The sequence below is a fragment of the Hippocampus guttulatus genome, chromosome 1 (assembly GCF_054856545.1).
Source record: "Hippocampus guttulatus isolate MCC_2025c chromosome 1, RoL_Hgut_1.0, whole genome shotgun sequence".
NCBI classification, from domain to species: domain Eukaryota; kingdom Metazoa; phylum Chordata; class Actinopteri; order Syngnathiformes; family Syngnathidae; genus Hippocampus; species Hippocampus guttulatus.
Window position 1 is genome coordinate 24,559,179 of NC_141261.1, and position 16,856 is coordinate 24,576,034.

Consider the following 16,856-nt stretch of genomic DNA (forward strand, 5'->3'; position numbering starts at 1 on the left):
GAGCTTGTACGGAGAATGATAAGTTAAAAAAAAATCAGGTTACACGTCTCATGCTGTTCTTTCACAGCTAGCTACTATTGGCTTGGACTTTTACGCTATCAAAACATGTAGTCGTCAGAGCTTTGATAATGTTCCGAACTAACAAACAAAGAAGGATTGGCTAATCGAAATTCATGAATGATATGTAAGTCACTTTTAAAAGCTAGATGCAAATGAGGAGACCAAGCAGAAAAAGCAACACTTACCCTAGTTGAGGATGGAGCACCAGACAATGCGGCTTGTCCAAACCCTGGATGACGGCATTCTTAAAAGAGCCATCCAGTCTGGCCACATTGATCTGCTTCTTATTGGCATCGTAGCTGGTCCAGAAAAGGTTCCTGGACACCCAGTCGACTGCCAGCCCATGAGCATTGGGAAGGTCTAAAGAATGGCACAATCAAACCCAATTGCCACATTACGTGGATTCACAGAGACACATTGCAAACGGAATAAATCAACCTACAATCGCAGACAATCCGGCAAGATATCTTACCAGCAGAGACAACCGTTTCCACGCCAGTGCCATTGATGAACGCTCTTTTGATGGTCTGCGTTCGGACATCCGACCAGTAGATACGATGCTCCACCGCATCGTAGTCCACGGCTGTCACATTGTCGATGTCGGGCACGGTGAAGGAGATTATGTAGTTGTAGTACGGGTTGTCGATGTCCACGCCCCGGATCTCGATCTGACGAGCATAAAGGAGGAACTTGCGCGACTCTGCAACATAAAGATCAACACAGAAGTGATGAAGACATTTTAATGTCTACTAGATTACGTTTTGATGGATATTGCACATCTGTCAAGAACTAAGAACACCGGAGACAGTGTTTGGAGACAACAACGCTACAACTAAGACACGTTGCACGGCTTGTTAAATCGTTGATCATAATTACGGTGAGAAATAATTCACACGGCCAATGTCTTTAGAACCGACGAATAGCATGAATCATAACAAAATTAAGGTATTTGGAACAAACTGGTCATTTCAAAAGCGCGTATCAAAGTGGAAGTTCTTTGTATTAATCAGTATCCAAAAAGTACCGGTAGCTCTCGGTTTCAAAACAGTTGGTGACAACTGCTTTAAATGGTCTTACTGATTCATTTAAAAATATTTTCATTGAAGCTGTAATAAGATGCAAAATCGCAACCAAAAAAAAAACTAACGCATAAGACTGTGCAATCCTAAGAAATGAAAGTCGCTTGTCTTTTATGTTCCTCGAAAACATGCAGAGGCTTATACACATGTTGCAGAGTACATATTGCTGCATTTACCTTTACAAGTGCGTTTGTCAGCTTGCAGCTTCATGAGGTGAGGACAGGCGCAGGAAAAGGTTTGGTTGAAGTTGATGAGACAAAGGTGGGAGCAAGGGCCTTTGCCATCAATGGCGGCACATGGGTTCGGAGCTGTGTGAAAAAGACATTTGTATCAAAAGGGACATCTTCGTCAATCAACTTGGCCTGCCGTCACATGCGTATCATTGCCAATGGACCAATCTCGGGCATCTCCTCTCCCGAACTTCCAATTACGCCTTGCCCGTCTTGTTATCTGTATCGTAACATCCCTTTTGTTTATTATGTTCCACTGCCAACAGATTTGGTTTGCATGGAAGAAACAAAACACAGAAAATGTGGGAATGTCCAGTGAAAAACCTACCCTGGGGTTGTCTCGACGGGTGATAGACCTGCAAGTCAAAAGGCTGTGTGTTGGTGCGTTGGACTACGGTGACGTTGTGCCCTGTCCATTTGTTGGCTTTGGCAAGAGTGTTGGTCCTCCAGTCAGTCCAGTAGACGTCCCCTCCATACATGGTGACAGCAAATGGGTGGGACAAGTACTCGTGACCCCGCAACACCTCGATCAGCCCCGAGCCGTCATACATGGCAGAGTAGATAGCATCTGATCTATAAGAGCAATGAAGCAAATGTGTATTTATTGGCATTCTGGACAAAAGTATTTGGACAGCAGGTGACGATGGGAACACTCCATTATGACAAGTCGTGCGACGGGGGCAGCAGCCGTGGCTAACGTTGGCTTGTTTAGAGCGTGAACGCTGGCTTCGTCTTACAAACGTTGCTATTTTGTTGAAGCTGGATCCATGCGTCCTCTGGGACTCTCACAATTTCTCACTTTCATAATCGACGACCAATTTGAGCTCACGTGAGTGAGGGCGCCGGCTTTGATCGGAGACACGAGAGGGGTAGAGGAATTATTGAAGTTTTGTGTCAGTCAAAATCATGCCAGCAATTTTAGCCCGACAAACTCCTCCTTTGAAATTCAAGTGGCATTATGGGGTCTGGCAACTGAGCCTCTGATTAGTGCTCGAGAGTGATCATGAGTGCTGGAGAGCACCGAGAGAGGTGAAGCCTACCTGGCATCGATCCACACAATGCGCCTCTCCATGTAATCAACGGTGAGTCCGTTGGGCCAGCCGCCGCTGCCCGTCTCCCTGTGGATGGTGCGTCTGCCCTCGCCGCTCATGGACGCTGCCTCAATCCTGGGCAGGCTAGCATCCCAGTCTGTCCAAAAGAGAATCCTGACAACAAACGAGATGCACGCGAGTCTTTTGAAGTACGGCAACGGGGACGAATCTTCATCACAACAGGCCATCTTTACCCATCACGTGGGTCCAGGGCGATGGCTCGGGGGTGCTCCACCTCCCCGGCCAGCAGCGTCGTTCTCATGGTCCCGTCCAGTTTGGCCACCTCAATCTGGTCCAGATTGCTCTCCACCCAGTAGATATTTCCTGCAATCCAGTCCACTGCCAGGCCCTCGGGAGTGGCCAGCCCGTACTGGATCACGACTTCAAAACTGGTCAGAGCTACACGACACACAATGACAACTTTGCGTTTCCTGAACCATTTTAAAGAGCGATGATTCTACTGTTTCTCATGTACAGAAGAAGTACGACCTTGATTCTGTATGGCAGAACATATCGTAGAGTATGTTTCATTTTGGAAAAATTCAGAATCGCTAACGCTTATGGACTCCATCAGCAAAGCTGCTGCTGTGTTTGTGAGCGTAGCTTTGCCCGACACAATAGATTCCCCACCAACGTGCCAAACTTTTAAGAAAACCAGCCTTCAATGGCAGACTGCCATTTCTTTTTCATTATTTCCCAGAAACAACTGGAGCTCATGCCAACTAAGTTCAAAGCCAAAATGTATAATCATCTCTGGCTGAGGACGATTAGGCGAGTTCTTCAAGTGGCACTGCAATTTCAACTCAAGCGGGTCTGTTGAACGAAACGCCGCAGTGGCTGTCGTTCTTCTCTTCGGTACGTGTTTGTACCTTCATCTAGCACCAGTGCAGGCTGACAACTGTAAAGATGAATAAATAGCTTCAGTTACGTCGCTGTAGCGCAGAAGCAATCTCAGTGCTCCGTAGCAGTATTGGCAGCGACGCTGGCAGACCGGGACCTGGAAGAGCTCAGAGTTGTGCCTCCTACGCTTGATCCGTGCTGCAGGCTGCAGTCACGCACAGCGAGCGCTGAGGCAAATGGGAAGAGACAAAGCCTTCCGTGTAATAACCCCCCCCCCCCCCCCCCCCCCACCCGAGTACTGTGCTGGGAACGTAACCTTGATTGGCAACGAGACCTGGACTTCGGGAGGAGGCGAGGCCAGCCATGACTTTGGATATTTGTTCAGGGTCACAGACCGCCTCTGCTGACACTGTAGTCAGATTTTTATTTATTTATTTAGGGGTAGAAAACCCCAGTCTAGCTTTCTTTCCTTTGTAAAGGTTTTCATTGTTGTTTAGATGAGAGGAGCCAAAGGCAAAGAGGAATAAATCCACTTCCCATGAAACTGCATGAATGGTTTCAGTTCAAGGGAAGAATTCTTTCCTCCTCCAATCTTCGTTATGAATGTAAAACTCACAATAGGATCATTATGCATCTGCTTCGGCCATCTGATGGCATAAACAAGTTCAGAGTCAATTAGAAGGGGTGGAGGGGGAGTTTGGGAAAAAAAAGGGTAGGTTGCATGAGGAGGGACATTCAGCATAAAAACTGTGTAAAACCAATTTCCATCTTTATTTGTTCACATATAGCGTTCCCACTCACATTTCTTTTCTTAACCACTCAGAGGCCATTTTCAGTCTGTGTAGTTCCTCTTTTTCATTGCAGTTTGGAATTTGTGTTGATGTAGCGAAGCATGTCATTGGTTGGGAAACCTAACAAAATCCTTGACAGACCTCGTCGTCGCTATACCGCATGTACTGTATACAGTTATGCTTGCACTTTTACAGCCTTCCTTTTTGAAGTGTCATTCCTTTCCCTCATTAAGAGTGCCCTTTTAAGTCTTTCGTCATACTGTAATGCACAAACTGTCATGAAACCACTCTGTTTTGACTTTGCTTGCTAACTCACCTCCGTTTTCGGAGAGTTTCCCGCGGTAGATCTTGTCCTCGACGACATCCGTCCAGTATAATGTGCTTTGGTTCAGGTGAAAGTCCAATGCGATTGTGTTCCTCAGACCAGGTACCAGGACACTGAACTCCCCCTTGTGAAGCTCAATTCTTCTGATCTCGTGGCGGTTGGAAAATATGATAAAAGGCTTGAACGGATCTGGCGACAGTGAAAGTGTACAAAGGTTTGACATTTTTTCTTTTTCTTGAAGCTTTATTTGAGACCATTTGTCATCCCCACCAGTGCTTTTGCAGCTCTCCATGTCAGACTCCAGCTCCCAGCCCGCATAGCAGGAGCACTTGACGCTGGATTTTTCCTGCTCGCATTTTTGACTACATTTGAGGTGTTTGGCACAGAAGCTCTGGATCTGGCAGGTTTTGTTGTCTGCTCCAAGCTCCATGCCCAGGGGACAGGAACACATGAAGCCTTCGCCCGGAATGATGCTACAGTTGTGACTACAACCGCCGTTGTCCAGCGAGCACAAGTCTGCATGGCACAAACAGCAAGGACATGGATCAGAATGCAGATGGTGGATCATGGAACATGACATTCATGTTGCAATAGGGCCCGAGAGATATGAATTTGACCTGGTTGTTTCTCTATGTATGCTTCAGAACTTTTAAAAGTAACCGGTGGCCGAGAATAGAGAAATGCATTTGTCTACTGACTAAATCTACGCCCAAATGTTTTATTTGTTCCATTACAATGTCATGAATCTTTTTTTTTCAGTCATGTCAGGTAGCTGATTTCCTTCCAATACATTGATTATTGCACATTCACTCTTGCTTTTTAATCACGATTATGACATCATAGCAAAAGTTACTCGATTCCCACTTCAATTGCGAGGTGAAATAATTAAGTCCAGACGAAACGCTAGTCTTTCCCTTTCTATGCGGAAGGAATGACATACCGCAAAGCTTCTCATCGGAGCCATCCGGACAGTCGTCGGTGCCGTCGCACAGCTTCTCGGCAGGAAGACAGATGGAGTCGTTGGTGGCACACACATGGTGAGACAACTTGCACACCAGCGCGTCACAGTTGACCTCGTCCGAGTTGTCCTCGCAGTCACTATCGCCATCGCACACCCAGGCCTTGCTGATGCAGCGAGCTGATGAGATCACAACATGGAAAACCTTCAGCCTCTCTCCACAACTAATCTCTGTGGACTGCAAGCCACCAGGCCTGCTTTTATATACTGCATATGACGAGCATCACTCAAAATCATTTGAAGCGTGGCAGAAGTTGAGAGCTCCCTCACCCGAATCCTTGCAACTGAACTTGACAGTCGGGTCGCACATGTGAGTGACACCTTCGCAGTTGTTCTCATCACTTAGGTCCATGCAGTCTGTGTCACCGTCACAGCGCCACCGCATGGGGATGCACAAACCGTCCATGCGACACTGGAACTCATCCACATGGCAGCCACCTGGGGGGCGAGTCGCTGCAGAGACAAGTGGGAAGGAGTTGACTTCAATTCGTATCAAGGAAGCAAGCCCGCCGCCTCCACATTGAACTCTTGACGACCGTCAAATAATTAAAGGAATGGTATGTTTGTATTTCCAAGACCACACTGCGGCGAGCAGATTCTGCAATCAACGATGGGCCTCACTCACTTATAAATGCTGAGAAATGTTCTTCCTCTTGCACACAAGCCAAGTGTATACGCAAACTCACCATCTGAATCAAACGTGCGCAGCAGGTGATATTATTCTCACCATCTTGCGTACGTCAGTCAGTTGGAATTCATTCAGTGCATCTGCATTGACCGGGCCCCTATTTCCTTTCGTTTTATGCATCAAAACGGTGAGGACGTCTGAAGTTACGAGAGTTGCCCCCACCCCAGAAAAAAAATCACGACTACGGGAAATGGGGTCATCATGTCAGATAGAGGCAAAGACAAGATAAACGACACTTTTCGAAAGCTTTTCCACTCGAGTGTCGACACCAAACAAACAACAGCAACAACAAACCACCTGGTCCTCTACCACAGAAGCTGAAACTGCAGTGAGCCACTCTGAAGTCCGCATTTTAACGCAGGTGAAGAAACGGTTTGATATTAGGGTGGCTGCAAAGAAACGACTACCGGACTGAAGGAAAAAGAAACAAATTGGAGGACAGGGACCACCTGATCTCAACCCACAGAATGAGTGTTTTTATAATTAATGGAGCTTCGATATGTTGTGCACCTTGGGCAAAGTCTTTTTCTGTGTCATGTTTTTTCCCCTCTAACCTGATCCTTCAATTTGATTATTACTATAGTCTGGAATTTCATAGAAGATATTCCATTTCCACTGAGAGAGCCGTAAAAAGCGATGAAAATTCGAAGGGCCCATGACTGTCAGGGGCACTAGAGAAAAAGTAGTTCCAATTTGTTACATGGAAATTGTGGGACCCCAAGTTATATTTCACTGAGTGGCACCATAGGGCGGAACCGTTCCATTGCGACTTAGGAGACAAACAACATTCCTCTATCTGCAAAGTTTATCTGCATTTGCACCAAATTGCAATCGTTTTGTGTGCCACGTTTTGTCGTTTTGGTGTAATCTCACTCAAAGGTAAACACACAATGATACCGCTGAAGAAGACGTGAGTCCGACAGGCCAGTAAAAGACAGACCCACAGAGCGGATGCACTTGGCAAAGACAGACGAGAGCGACAACAGGCCTTTCGAGACATTAATTGTTGTGTTGATATGACGCGTTCAATGACGCGATGCTGTGCCAAGTCAAACAACAATAGCACACAGTTCTCTGATTGATGTCACGAGAGGATAAGGGGGCACCTCTGGGGTGGCGACATAATGACTGTACCTCATGACAGAGGTCAGCATTTGGCACAGATACAACGGGCCATCTTGGGCCTTTCAGAGGAGAAGACCAGTATGGCAGACTTCGGGGTCTTGCTATTGCTTTTTCAATTCTGGTAATGACATCAAGGGGCCGGCTCCAAACATCTACAGCGCAGATTGCTCATTAAACCAACAGGTCATGCTGAGCCTTGTTTACTGCCTGCTGGGATTTGACAGCACTTGGCTGAGATTCTGCATGGATCAAGCAGTACATTAAACACCAGAACACACACGGTGCACAGCGGCGCACGCTCTTCTAGAATGCTGATGCGGTGGTTAACCGGAGCCAGCCCATCTTCCAAAGATGGTCAACGGGGACTGGAAAATGGTCAACATCTATGTCATTTGTGCACCACAAAACGGTCTAACTATTAGCCACCCTCAGAGCAGAACCGCATTCTGAACTGAGACACCACAAGGATCTGCCGAAAACGATAAACCGAAGCTCGAGGCCAATTAGAGGGGAAATGTGGTGTGAAGAAAGAGGAGTCTCAAAAATGTGACAGCCTGCCAGGCACTGGCAAAAGCTCACAAATTCCACCAAGTTGGTCCTCAATCTATTCTGTGGCACTGAGTGAACTTTGATTTGGTCAATCTTATAACAAGGCAAACAAATGTACCGTAACGTAATTGTAACCTTACGCTATGATCCGCAGTCAAAACTCTCACCATTGCACAAACGTTATGAAACGTACGTACAATGTTTCAAATACGATGTATTATTCGTCAAGTACAAGCAGGGATTCGCAGTGCAGATGCACCGGGTTCGATTTCAGCTCCGGCCTTCCTGTGTGGAGTTTGCATGTTCTCCTCGTGGCTGCGTGGGTTTTCTCCGGGTACTCCGGTTTCTTCCCACATTCCAAAAACATGCATGGCGGGTTGAGTGAACACTCTAAATTGTCCCTAAGTGTGAGTGTGAGATGGTTGTTTGTCTCTGCGTGCCTTGCAATTGGCTGGCAACCGGTTCAAGGTGTCCCCCGCCTACTGCCCGAAGACAGCCGAGATGGGCTCCAGCACCCCGCGCGACCCTCGTGAGAATAAAGCGGCTCAGAAGATGGATGCATGGATGCACAAGCATTCACAAAAAAAGCCGGTTGGAAAAAGAAAATCATCCCACCAAAATAACACTTCAGCAATGCCACCCACAAAACACTCAAAACCAAATGTTTTTTTCTCTGCTTTGAACACGAGACCACTTACACCATGGCAACTTTCGCTAGTTATTCTTCTCTTCCATCAGACAAACACGCACCTCAGAGTTCATCCTTGGATGCTGGCTGAAACGAGGTCTAGTGAGGTGGGTCGACGGCTCACGTGACGTCATGGCGTCACAAATGAGCACAAATGAGGACAATTCCAACGGGAGCATTTTGACAAATGGCAAAAAAAGCAACCGGCATACAGTATATGCACGTTGGTCACCTTGATTGGTACAGTTGGCGTGCGTTTCATCACTGTAGTCTCCACAGTCATTATCACCATCACAAGTCCAATATTCTGGGATACAGCGACCACTGTTGCATTTAAACTGCACGCTGGAGCAGGAATGACTGCAGCCGGCTTCATCGCTGTTATCCCCACAGTCGTTGTCTGGAGAGAAGCGCACGCACAAAACACAACTATCCGTCATGCAATGCATATCTTCAAGAAGGCGGTCTGAGATGTGTGGTCGCTTACCATTGTCACAGCGCCAGTTGATGTTGATGCAGCGACCATTCGCGCAAGTGAACTGCGTTAGAGGGAAGCATGTGGGATAGGCTGGAGGCAAGGTAAGAAGAGGGGCGCTGTGAGATGAATGACTCGTCGCTGCGCGAGCGAAGCTAACGCCGCAACGGCGTGACGCAATCCACACGCACCACATGAGTCGGGTTCGTCTGAGCGGTCTCCACAGTCATCATCCAGGTCACACGTCCAGGAGATGGGGATGCAACGACCGCTGGCACAAGGGTATTGATTTGGAGGGCATGTGCGTGCTGCCAGGGAACAAAGTTTAAAAACGTGTTTCGCAATCTGTGTCTCATGACAAGCAAAGCGTTTCTCAAACATTTTTCAATGTTAACGTAACAAAGTATTTTTCTTGAAATTAAGCGACTTTTAAATTGCGATACCACTTAAGGGTACACATGGTTGTTGTGTTTAGGTGCCGTTAAGCTTATGAGGTTGAACTTGGAAACAATCGTTATCCCTTAAGCCCACATGTTTGAAAACCACTGCACTAATACTCTACATTTAAAAATTGGCAAATGCAAGTTCTACACAGCGCTGGTGTGGAAACCCCCGCTATCCTGTTCAAGAATACACAGCATTCAAGTCCCCGGCCAATAACATCATTCCTGGAATGTGCTACAACTGAGTTCAGCTCATTCTTGTAACATCCGAAGAACTGGTTCGTGAATGGTCAAAGCTTTAACCATAAGCCCTGCCGAAAATGTCCTTATCTCTTGACATGTCACAATGCACTTTAATTCTGACTATTTGTTGTGATTCTATTGGGTTTTACTTTTTTAAGTTCAAGGACGTTAATCCAATCGTCAAGGGACTCAAGTGGAAATGAGCCATGGGTTACAATGTTGTGTATTTCCATTATTATACTGTTCTATGAATCTACTCCATTCCTGTATCAGTTTTTCAAAGTAAACTTCAACTCGAATAGCCGCTGGAAAAAAATAAAATAAAACAAAATTTAAAAAAGCATACCAGAACATGTGCTGTTTGATTCGTCCTCATCGTTGCCGCAGTCATTGTCGCCGTCACACAGCCAGCGCAGAGGGATGCAGCGGTTATTCTGGCATTTAAATCGGTCCGCCGGACAGGTGTGCTGGTCTTATGGGAGACATCAAGAGCACTGTGAGTAACGCCACACATGTTTTCCAGCAATCATACTAACTGCTTACAGCTTCACTACACATAAAACGTTCGGGGATTTTTTGGCTTTCAGGTGAAATTTCAGGATGAATCTAAAATGCACCACATCCTGCACAGGTGTCAATTTGACGTTCTGACAATTTTTGAATGCACAAGGTTTCAATCATTTTTGCCCAACTTGAACAAGAAGCCAAGTGGCAAAAACAGGTGTTTAATCCATGAATCGAATGGTACAATTCTGGTTGAAATACAATTGATATTTAAACGGTCCTTTTCATCATGCTGTTCACATTTTAGCCATTCTGAGCCTCTTTTAGATCCCAAAGTGTGGGAACTCAATTGCATGTTGACTCACTGGGATTATGCGCACTGCTGGCAACAGGCATAAAAGTGCCTAAGAGAATGCAGTCTATAAAAAGGTTGTGCAGTCGAGGTAGCGATGACGGTTTTCACTCTGGAAAATTGGGTAGAGCATCGCAAGTGAAAAATGAAGTTTGAAATGATGAAATTGTAAGGGTTACTGAAAGTGAGGAAGAAAAACTGTCTATACCTCCAACAGTTTGGAGGAAGCTAGCAACCATATCAAAGCCATGTTTTGCTCGATTTATTTGTCGTGAGTGAAGAAAAAATTGGATGCACATGCCTATCCTGAGTAATATGGCATTTAAAACATGAGACAACGCCCCCTCCCCAACCCTTCCCCCCAAAATTCTGGGAGACGCTGCTGCCAGTTGTCACCATGCAGTGAAATGACCAAGACACAAGAAATGCAAAAAGTCGAAAAGAGTTTTATCTTCAACGAAATGACATGACATGACTCCTTCTTGTGACTGGCTCCAAAGTAAGCCCTTTGATCATTCAGAAGCGCCAGAATGGCATTGCGCAATATTAATTTTGGTTTCTGGCATCTCAAAAATGATTAGACAAATGAAGGAGTTCTACCCGCCGCATTTTTTTCTCGCTGCGGGATGACATGAAAAGTTGCCAGCACCATTATATCCCCATCAAGCTGCTTGAAGGAGACGATCTTGGAAGCTCCAGCTAGTACTTGTTTGCATTGCATTAGCAAAGTGCCTCAAACAACATGGTGTTTATTTCGGCGTTGCCGAGTGACCATGACAGAGGCATGGAACACTTACGGCAAAGCTCAGGGGCCTCGTCACTGTTGTCCAGACAATCGTTGTCCCCGTCACACTTCCAGCGCTCTTGGATGCAACGGTTGTTCTTGCAGGCAAACTCCCCAGGTTGGCACTGCGGCGGGGGCACGTAGGAGGGGTTGGCTGAAGGATGCACAAACAGATGGGCCATTGAGACCAGAGTCCCACACAATGGCTTACTGGTGGATAGGTCACAGTTTGTTCATCTTAAAATCGCAATAACATTTGAAGATTTCCCTCCCACAGATCTGGCAAGCTATCCTGTAAAATTAGATTGTGTAGTTTCGTTTGAGTACGGAAAGCAAAGTCAAGAGCGCTTTGGCAGACCCCGGCTGGGTGATTAATTTTCCAGTCCATGTTGAGCTTTCATGAAAAACTCCAACAAAGCATTCCTTTTCTATACCACTTAACCTGAGTTGAGAGTGTGAGCCTATCTCGCCTGAGTTGGCGTATACACACACAGGACTGATCTGCATTTATCTTCTTAGCTCAAAAACGTATCTTCTTAGCTCTTAAAATGATAAGCAGAAATGCTCAGCAGTCTAGTCTACAGTCTTCACTGCAGGTTTGTGCGGTCTGTCAGATGCAAGATGACACAAATGTTTATTTTTGCACTCAGAGGGTAACCAGTGGGTATTCGGTAGTGCATGTGTCACTTTTGTTCTATGCAATTTTGACATAATATGACAAATCTTTATGTGTCAAAAGATGGCATGCAAATACAATGCAAAGTTCTTTTTGACAAAGACGTGACGAAGAGAGAAGCCCTGCTCTCACTAACATGTAATTCAACCTGGGACCCTGTCCATGCGAGACAACAACGCTAACCGCTAACCCTCTGTGCTGTCTCACCTTTGCAGGTGACGTTATCTTCATCCAGGATTTGATCGTCAGCACAGCCGCAGGACCGGCCATTGGGGATGGCAAGGCATAGACTGCTACATCCCCCGTTCATAGTTCGACATAAATTAGTGCCTTTGCAAGAAAAGAATAGAACTTGAGTACTATCGCTGGGTGTGAAATGACTACTGTGTCCTGTGAGGAATGTTGAGGTACCTTGCTGCTGGTGAGCGTCATACACCCTAATCTCAAAGATGGGTGGCCTCTCATTCCGCAGTAGCGTGACTGTCTTGGTGACTTGGTCCAGTTTGTAGATGCTACCGCCGCGATACTCATTCCAAAAGAGGAATTGTTTATAGTGACACAAACCAAAGGCGTGATTTAGCTCCTGACCCTCGTACACCACCTGTTAAACCAGGAACCGGGGGAGGATCGCACAGTCATATCATGTCGGAAGTTGGAAAAACAAACAAAAAAACCAAAAAGGAGATCATATTCTCAAGTAAAACCAACCTTCCGTTCGGTCGTGTTGAGGTAAACCATCTCAATGCGGTCGTAATAAGCGTCAACCCAATACAAAATACCCTGCGGGATGTCCAGACTCAAACCGTTGGGCCACAACACTGTCTTGCTCGTTAGGAAAACTTGATGATTGGATCCGTCCATCCAAGCTTTCTTGATCTTTCCTCGATTACTCTTAGTGGGATCCTCTTCCCAGTCGGTCCAATACATCCACCTGGAAAATGGTGAGCCAAAAGCCATGTGAGCTATCACCCCATCACACTGCTGCCATTTGAGGAAAAATCAATGTGCCCCATGTGACGGCAGTGTTGGAAGTGGTTGAAATCACAAACTCCACTATCACCACAGTTTGCAAGTTCCACTAAAGTCCCTGTAGAGTGAAAATAAACGTGTTCCAAATTTGATACACCACAGAGAAGAGTGTTGTGAACAACCCTGCCAGACTTGAATGACGGTGAGAATTTCCTTGACAGAGCTTTGAAAACAAGTTGCTCACCCATTCACAGGGTCCACCACAATGGCACGGGGGTGGCTCATCTTGCCCTCGATCAGGGTCTTGCGAGTCTGAGAAGCCTTTTCCAGTCTGGCAACGCTGATCGTTTTCTTAGGCCCGTCATCTGTCCAATAGAGATTACCTCCCATCCAGTCTACTGCCAGACCCTCCACTGTGTGGACACCTGAGATACGTAGAGAAAATAGCTTTGCAAACTCAAAGTAGAGCTCCATTTCGTGCTGCTCCAGGTGAGGGCACAGCGCGGGCGAGCAAAGTTCGGCGACACAATTACTAAACCCAATGTGAATATAAATGAGCTGAATTTGCTGATGACGCCGTACACAGCCTATCAGTTCTGAACAAGAACTGCTGTATGCTGTAGCTATGAAGCTGTACATTAATATTTAAACAAAGGCTCAAAGCTGCTAAAATGATTCGGCCTGCATTCAGGAATGCTGACGGTCAAAAGAGCGGTCCACCAGCCCAGCATCTACGAGCTTACCATGCTCGTCAGCCATGGCTTTTGTTGCTCTTGTAACGCGACTCCCCATAAGCGCCTACTCGGATATTTCCGAACTCATGACCAGCTTCAAATACTCCAAGGGAGTTGTGTCTGCATGCTTTTGTCCCCAAAAGTCTTACCGTCTTTCAGTATGGTGTCTCTCTCTGTCCCATCTATCTTCTGTCGACCAATAATGTAGCTGGTAGCGTCAGCAAAGTAGATGAATTCGCTGGCGGCATGAAAATCCAACGCTCGGGGGTTCATGAGGTTCTCGATGGGGATCATGTACTCATCCGGCACCTTTGCATTCATATCCATGCCTCTGATGATCCCGGGGCGACCCTTACCATACACCAAGAACAACTCGTGGTCCGGTTCTGGAGAAGAAAGAACATTTGCAACCACCCCCCCCTCACACAAATGGAAAGAAGAAGGGATGCGCCTCAACGGAACGCTGTCACTCACTTTTGCAAGACTTGCCGTCATTACCCAGGCTGAAGCCGAAACGGCAGCGGCAGGTGCGTGTCTTGTGGCTGTTGCCCAGCAGACAGATGTCGGAACATCCACCAGCCTTTCCAAACTGATCCAAGGCACAAGCATGGCTACGCACTGTGAAAAGAGTGCGTGTACCACAGCAGCTACACAAACTGGACCGTAGATGACACACTGAGAGACAGAGAAAAAAAAAGATGGAATCTAGACATGGATACCTCGAGGTTGGCGTCTTTGGTGGTATACGTGCAGTGCCGTGCCACGGTCGACCCGCGTCACCACCTGGAAGTCGGAACTGTTGAAGCGGTTCACTCGGATCACGCTGGTCTTGGGGTTGAGGTTGCCTTCATCTGAGTTCGTGGCGTACAGGTAATTTTCAAAGACAGTCAGCCCATACAGGTGCTCAATCTGAAATGCGATGACACAAGCGCTAAGCGAGAGGAAACACTGACACAATACAATACAACACATGCTTATGAGCATAATAGTTCATTTTCTGTGAACCGCGGGTGTAAACATTCTGTTGTAAATCTGGGGAAAGACCGTTACATTGCAGTTGACAATTACACAAGCCTACATTGATAAGACTGCAAAACGGGATGTGCAAATTGCGATTGATTCAAGTGAGAACTTTTGGGCTTTGGCAGAAGTCTACCCTCTAGCGAGTGCTGGTTGAATTTACTGCAATGCAGCTCTCACACGTGCACATTACCTCCTTTCCTCTCTCCATCCACTTCAGCCCTGATTTCATTAAGACCATTACGGGTTTGAGGCAAGCTTCGCTCGAGGCGGACTAATATGTTTAGAGAGGCATTGGCCAGGAAAATCACACAATCTTAAGTTGTATCAATCAAAGCAATAAAATTGACTTCTCCATGAGGGTGGAGCCTTTTTTACTCACTACACAAGAGACAAAAGCAAAATTGTCGGTCTCAAAAGATGATGAGGTTAAATCATGTTTTATGAGGACAAAAACATTTTTAGGGGGCTGTTAGAGTATACATACATACATACATTTCACATACGTACATTTATTTGCCAATCTATTGAACTGTTAAGTACAGTGAGAGCACACTGGTGGCTGTCTGCCGCTGTTTTAACTCCTAATAAACCCAAAATATATACTGTATATATTTTTAAATTGGGCTTATCTTAATCAGAATCCCTGCAAGTGGCTGGCAACCACTTGAGGGTGTACCTCGCCTACTGCCCGAAAACAGCTGGGATAGTCTCCAGCACGCCCGCCACTCTCATGAAGGATAAGTGGTTCAGGTATTGAATTGATGGATAACCACAATCCCGGATTGCATTGTAGCCAAAGGTACAATGCCGTGCCGAGCAAATTCTTGTGGAAACCGAAACCAAGTTGCCATGACTGTCAATACACTCCTACTGTGAGTTAGTAAATCGCTGGGGTCACCAAAAGGCGACTCCCAAATACTTGGGCCTTCTCTTGGAGGTACAAGTATTCCGCCTGACACCAGCGATTTACTAACTCACAGTAGGAGCGGCATTGACTCAGGTGTTAGCGTGGCCATCTCCCAACATGAAGGTTGTGGGTTCGTTCCTCAACCCTTGAGTGACTTTTTTTCTTTTTTAATAAAGTAATACTGTACAAGTCTTTTTTTTCCCGCAAAAACTCGCCTTGTAAAATTTACTTCACTTGTTTTTTTCCAAGTAATTTTTGCTCCAATTTTTTGTCTGGGTGAAATCTACTCTGAATATGATCCTCTCAAATTTTACTCTGTTTAGACTGGGACCAAATAGAGTGCTTTAAGAGTAAAATATACTCTAGAAAATTGACTGTAGCCACGCAGATTTGTGACATGTGTCAACCTCGCAACCTAGACATTAAGTAGGTTTATTATGTATGGGGAGCTTTTGTTTCCCCCAAACATTTCTAGCTTCTCCTGCCTCGCTCCTCTGTCAGTCTCCTCTCTCCTCATTGGAATTTCTGGTTTTAGCCCTACCTGCAGCACATCTTCAAACGCACACATGCAAATTCCTGGGCCATGGCCAATCAGAGGGTGGCCACGCGCTTCAGTTTCTCCAATTGCTCCAGACCAAGATGTGCCTAATGTGCATTGCAGGCTTTCAGAGTTGTGGAGACTCCCTCCCCAAAGCCTCTTAAGGCTCTCAAACGGATGTAAACGTTTCGGCACACCGTCGCGAAATTTGGGCGCCCAAGCTCTCGAGCCCTGCCATTTGTGCTTGTTGGTTCAACAGTGTACGGTGAGTGAATATTTTTCGTGCTGTTGGATCTCCACTGAAATCTCACCAGAAGGCCCTGAATGATCGTGTGTCTGTTCTTGCCCTCATAGTCCACCACTTCAATGTAGTCCAGGTAGGCATCAGCCCAGTACACCAGCCGGTTGACCAGGTCCAGAGTGATGCCGTGGGGGAAGACTATCTTACTGTCCACCAGCTTTGTGCGGTTCTGACCGTCCATGTCGCAACGTTCCACCCTCGGTGTGGAGCCATAATCTGTGAAGAAAACTTTTCTGCAGCACAAGACAAGAAAAGAGGATTTCAGTCAAAAAGGAAGTGAATCAAAATTAGGAAGCGACACTTTGTAAAAAGGAACTCAGCGCATCATTCGCTCCCAAAAAATGTTGGATCAGCACGTTGCTCATCATACAACAGCATGTTCTTCTCTAGTGTTGCTAAAATGGGCATTGAGGGGTAATATCA

At 46.2% G+C, this 16,856-nt stretch overlaps 1 protein-coding gene across 4 annotated transcripts in view; it reads right to left on the minus strand.

Annotated features, from left to right (window-relative positions):
* LOC147211097 (low-density lipoprotein receptor-related protein 1-like) overlaps positions 1–16,856 on the minus strand; it is an 83,289-nt gene that overhangs the window by 33,630 nt on the left and 32,803 nt on the right. For 2 of the 4 annotated variants that reach the window (XM_086121809.1, XM_086121817.1), the window contains exons 8-30: positions 16,444–16,666; positions 14,384–14,573; positions 14,139–14,282; positions 13,814–14,050; positions 13,175–13,355; positions 12,670–12,892; positions 12,373–12,562; positions 12,169–12,291; positions 11,299–11,439; positions 9,992–10,117; positions 9,151–9,267; positions 8,972–9,052; positions 8,717–8,884; positions 5,705–5,887; positions 5,357–5,554; positions 4,687–4,932; positions 4,408–4,605; positions 2,655–2,859; positions 2,410–2,574; positions 1,698–1,942; positions 1,316–1,447; positions 533–760; positions 246–420 (exon numbers count right to left, since the gene is read on the minus strand). In XM_086121809.1, coding sequence (XP_085977935.1) covers positions 246–420; positions 533–760; positions 1,316–1,447; positions 1,698–1,942; positions 2,410–2,574; positions 2,655–2,859; positions 4,408–4,605; positions 4,687–4,932; positions 5,357–5,554; positions 5,705–5,887; positions 8,717–8,884; positions 8,972–9,052; positions 9,151–9,267; positions 9,992–10,117; positions 11,299–11,439; positions 12,169–12,291; positions 12,373–12,562; positions 12,670–12,892; positions 13,175–13,355; positions 13,814–14,050; positions 14,139–14,282; positions 14,384–14,573; positions 16,444–16,666 — 4,119 coding nt within the window. Of the gene's footprint in view, positions 1–245; positions 421–532; positions 761–1,315; positions 1,448–1,697; positions 1,943–2,409; positions 2,575–2,654; positions 2,860–4,407; positions 4,606–4,686; positions 4,933–5,356; positions 5,555–5,704; positions 5,888–8,716; positions 9,053–9,150; positions 9,268–9,991; positions 10,118–11,298; positions 11,440–12,168; positions 12,292–12,372; positions 12,563–12,669; positions 12,893–13,174; positions 13,356–13,813; positions 14,051–14,138; positions 14,283–14,383; positions 14,574–16,443; positions 16,667–16,856 lie in introns of all 4 variants that reach the window. The other 2 variants (XM_086121791.1, XM_086121800.1) reach the window with 1 other exon arrangement.